The 4940-nt window shown below is 39.7% G+C and overlaps 1 protein-coding gene across 1 annotated transcript; it reads left to right on the top strand.

Annotated features, from left to right (window-relative positions):
• The first annotated feature begins 259 nt into the window (after nt 1-259).
• LOC122427156 (olfactory receptor 8S1-like) lies at nt 260-1189 on the top strand. The gene has a single exon (XM_043446460.1). The coding sequence runs from the start codon at nt 260-262 to the stop codon at nt 1187-1189; it is 930 nt and encodes a 309-aa protein (XP_043302395.1).
• The last annotated feature ends 3751 nt before the right edge of the window (nt 1190-4940 follow it).

Here is a 4940-nt window from a genome sequence, read left to right as displayed (position 1 = left end):
AAGAAACTTCAAGAGATGTAAGACAAGGGTCCACACATTTACCTAGGGATTTGATCGAGGGATGGTGGATTGCCATCCAGCAGTATCAAAGTTATCATGATGATTGGCAAGTTAGCTTAGGAATATGTGATCATGGTTTCCAGTACAATTGTGAAATGATGTAAATGAACAAGAGGGCTAAGGCAGTGTGGTAACTGGGAGGCACAAAGGGAGTTTTAATGTCTTTCTTTCTTGGATTCTTAGGGTAAATCTTATCGCTATGGGAAACCACAGCATATTCAGTGAGTTTATCCTCCTCGGTTTTTCTGCTGACCCTCAGACCCAGATTCTCCTCTTCACATTGTTTCTGGTGATTTACCTCCTGACCTTGATGGGGAACCTGGTGATGCTGCTGGTTATCAGAGTTGATCCCCACCTCCACACACCCATGTACTTCTTTTTGGGACAGCTCTCCTTTCTGGATCTCTGCCATTCATCCGTCACAGTCCCCAAGATGCTGGAAAATCTACTTTCTGAAAGTAAAACCATCTTCGTAGAGAGCTGCCTGGCTCAGGCCTTCCTTGTGTTTACCACCGGGGGCACTGAGGCCTGTCTGCTGGCTGTGATGGCCTATGACCGCTACGTAGCCATCAGCTCCCCTCTGCTTTACGGCCAGGTGATGAACAGCCAGCTCTGTGTTGGGCTGGTGTGGGGCTCCTGGGGCCTGGCCTTTGTGGATGCTCTCATCAACATCCTCCTGGCTGTCGATTTAGACTATTGTGAGGACCAAACTATTCCCCACTTCAGCTGTGAGCTGTCCTCCCTCTTCCCTCTGTCTTGCTCTGATACCTCCACCAATTTCACGCTCCTGCTCTGTTCTTCATTCTTACATTTCTTTGGAACCTTCGTCTTCATCTTCTTCTCTTATACCTGTATTGTCTCCACCATCTTGAGCATCAGCTCCACCTCAGGCAGAAGTAAAGCCTTCTCTACCTGCTCCTCCCACCTCACTACTGTGATTTTGTCTTATGGCTCAGGTTTCCTCAGCTATCTGTTGCCAACCTCAGGTTCTGCCCTGGAGATGATCGTCTCCTTGCAATACAGCGTGATCACTCCCATGCTGAATCCTCTCATTTATAGCCTGCAGAACAAGGAGGTGAAGGCAGCTGTGAGAAGAATGTTAAGAAGATATGGTAGCTTTTTCATATAGAGAACCAGAGAAACAGGACCATGGAGAAGCTAAACTATTCTTTAACAAGATATATAATTGGAAATTAAGGGTGTTTTTTCAGTATACTTCAGTTCAGTTACTCAGTTGTGTCTCTTTGCAACCCCATGGACTGCAGCATGCCAGGCTTCCCTGTCCATCACCAACTCCCAGAGCTTGCTCAAACTAATGTCCACTGAGTTGGTGATGCCATCCAACCATCTCATCCTCTCTCGTCCCCTTCTCCTCCTGCCTTCAATCCTTCCCAGCATCAGGGTCTTTTCAAAGTCAGTTCTTCACATCAGGTGGCCGATAATAAGAATATTAGTATTCTTAGAAATATCTTTATTAGAAGTGTTCTTAAATCCTTTACTACATGCATTACAGAATGCTGGTCACTTCCATTCACTGATAAAATAGTGGTCTGAATGAAGCCTGAAAGTAGTGTTCTTAGAAACAAGGGATTGACCATCATGCCAGATATTAAAAGATGTGTATGTGTCAGCATCTTAATACGTGCTTAATAAGACAGCAAGCTCTATTCAAAGGAGGATTAATGGTCAGACTTCTTCAGAGGATAAGAAATGAGTCATGTAATTTTCCAAGGCATTGTTTATATACTTATGTTGTAGAGAACATCTGTTATTTTTGCCTGCCCAGTGTGCTTTTACCCTCCCTCCAGTAACTGCACACCACTCTCTGAAGGAAATTAACACTTCCCCACTCTGCATAGCCTGGTGGGCTCTCCATGGTACCCCCTGTCCCCACACCCACTACAAGGAGATCACGTGACTCATGAAAGGCCAGTCCCTCCTAACAAGAGATGCCCAGGCCCTCCTGCTACTGAGATCTCCAGTGATTCCATGCCCACTGGGCTTCCTCCTAGGAGGGTTTCAGTAAGCCAAATAACAATAGCAAACATTTAATAAAGACCCTTATCTTAAATGTTTTATACATGTCATCCTCATCTCGACAAACTTGTGTGAACTAAGTACTGTTACTCCTGTTTTACAAATAAATACCCAAGAACCAGGAAAGTTGCCTACAGGTAAGGAGAAGCAGAATTTCAAACCAGTAGGTCTGAATACAGAGTCCATTTTCACAAACCTTTTTTGAGTCTGATACTTTGCAAAACATCCTTTTCTTTATTACATGCTCAGTCATGCCTGACTCTTTGTGACCCCATGGGCTGTAGCCTGCCAGGCTCCTCTGTCCATGTGATGCTCTAAGCAAGAATACTGGAGTTGGTTGCCATTTCTGACCAGGGGATCGATCTTTCTGACCCAGAGACTAAATTTGTGTCTCTTTCACCTCCTGCATTTGCAGGTGAATTCTTTACTCCTGAGCCACCTTTTCTTTATTAGTATGATCAGAATTCAAGTTGTATTTGTGAGAAACAAGCCAAAGTGCTATTCAAATTGGCACTAAAAATTGAGTTATGTTCTTCATGTGACCCCCCAGTGGATTTTTTGATTAATTAATATACATCAAGTATAAAATATAGCAAAACTTGTATTTTGATGGGAACATACATACATACATATATACCATACTATTCAATGGCAAATGTATACTCACCACCTGTGATCACCTAAAATCATGTACCCACTGAGAATAAAACTATAGTGATTAAGAAGCTGCTCCTGTCATCCAGTATGGAAGGGATAAAAATATAAAGAACCAAGTTTAATTTCAAGCAAGACAAGTTGAAATCTGGAAATTCTGACATTACTGCTTGTGATGACCTAAAGCCAAACTCAGAGGCTGATCTCTGGCTTGCTGAATTCCAGCTCTATGAGAATGAACTGTCATCCTGGGTTATGTATAAAATTGATCAAGATTTGAACAGTTATACCAGGGAGGATTTGAGGACTCAGCATATCAAACCTCCAAACCACTCAAAATGACCCCCACAGTGCCCTTCCTCACCCAAGTTCTTCCATCCTTGATGGAAAAAAGCCCATGATTTTTCTCAGGTCCATCCTTTCTTGTTATACTGTTAGTTTCCAGCATGCAAAATTAATATGTCTTGGACTGAAATGCAGAATCAGAAAAGATAATTAGATTTGAATTTAAACTAGCAATGTGCTGTGCTTAGTCGCTCAGTCGTGTCCGACTCTGTGCAGCCCCATGGACTGTAGCCCGCCAGGCTCCTCTGTCCTTGGGATTCTCCAGGCAAGAATACTGGAGTGGGTTGCCATGCTCTCCTCCAGGGGGTCTTCCCAACCCAGAGATTGAACCCAGGTCTCCCACATCGCAGGTGGATTCTTTACTGTCTGAGCCACCAGGGAAGCCAAATAATAACCCATTAATTTCTATTTCAAAAGTACAGAGATAATGTGTGGAACATTATTTTAAGTATGTTCAGCCAAGGAGTGTGGACTTGACATTTTAAAATTAATTTTTATATATTTATACAAATAAAGACACATATATAATTTTGTGAGATTATTGGATGTATAAAACTTCATGGTGCTTCAGTCTTATTTTTTTCTTTTTTACTTATGTCCCTTTTCTCCAATTTCTGTTTTCCATCCAATCACATCACCTCCTTTTCCACAAACCCATGTTAACTGAATGTATTTTGTTTCATAATTTTTGGCATGCTCATATAATTATATGTAAGTGCTCACATATATATATATATATATATATATATACACACACACAGATATATTCATTTTTACATATACATTCATTTCTACACATACATGGACATTCTGTTTTTTAAATATGTAGGTTTAAATATATCCCTTTAAATATGTAGGTTTTGTCTTGTTTTTCTCATTCAACAGTACCATTGGCATAGTAATCTATGTCAAAGGGTTTAGTTCTAATTTAGTCTTTCAAATTGTAGCCTAATATTCCATGGTAAGAATGTGTCATAATCTATACAGCTATCTTTTATTTGGGCATTACATTTGCTTACAGATTTTTGACAATGAATATCTCAATAAACATATTTGTATATAAAGCCTTAAATTTTGGATGCTTCTGTTTATGTGGGAGTGATTCCCAGGAATGAGATTCTAAAATCAAAATGGATACGTATTTCAATTTGAATATATGTTGCTAGATTGCTCTCTGGAATGTTCACACATCCTAAGTAGTGAATAGGTGTGATTTTCCTCTCTCCAGATACAGTTGTTACAGATCATTTAAAACTTATGAAAAAATGTAAGTGACTCATTTGTTGCACGGCAGTAATTAACACAACACTGTAGATCAGCACTTCAATTTAAGAAATATGGGAAGGAGGTTCAAGAGAGAGAGGACGTTTTTATATCTGTAGCTGATTCATGTTGATGTTTGGCAGGACAAAATTCTGTAAAGCATTTATCCTTCAATTAAAGAATAAATGAGTTTAAAAAACTTAACAAAAAAAAAACTGCCTTCAGCTGGGTATAAAGTGGTATGTTTGTTTAGCTTATTTTACATTTTCCTTACTACCAGTGAGTGTTACTATCTTTCATATAGTTTTTTAACCACTTGGATTTACTCTCCTGTAAGTTTCTCATTCATATCTTTTCCTGTTTCTCTTTTGTGTTTGTCTTGTCCATTAGCAATATTTTGTCCAATATTTTGTTCATTGGACAAAATTTTTCAATATTTTGTCCATGTAATTACTAATAATTTGTAACCTATATTGCTAATATTGATGACTTATTACTTGTCTATTTATTTTGTCATGTTGCTGTTCAGTCAATCAGTCTTGTCCGACTCTGTGACCCCATGGACTGCAGCACGCCTGGCT

Source organism: Cervus canadensis, chromosome 25 (genome assembly GCF_019320065.1).
Source record: "Cervus canadensis isolate Bull #8, Minnesota chromosome 25, ASM1932006v1, whole genome shotgun sequence".
Classification (NCBI taxonomy): domain Eukaryota; kingdom Metazoa; phylum Chordata; class Mammalia; order Artiodactyla; family Cervidae; genus Cervus; species Cervus canadensis.
The sequence above is the reverse complement of the archived record's forward strand: the minus strand, read 5'-3'. Positions and strand labels throughout refer to the sequence as shown.

What these genes read in the sequence shown, in the direction of transcription:
- LOC122427156 (XM_043446460.1), top strand. Translation starts at nt 260, where the DNA reads ATGGGAAACCACAGCATATTCAGTGAGTTTATCCTCCTCGGTTTTTCT.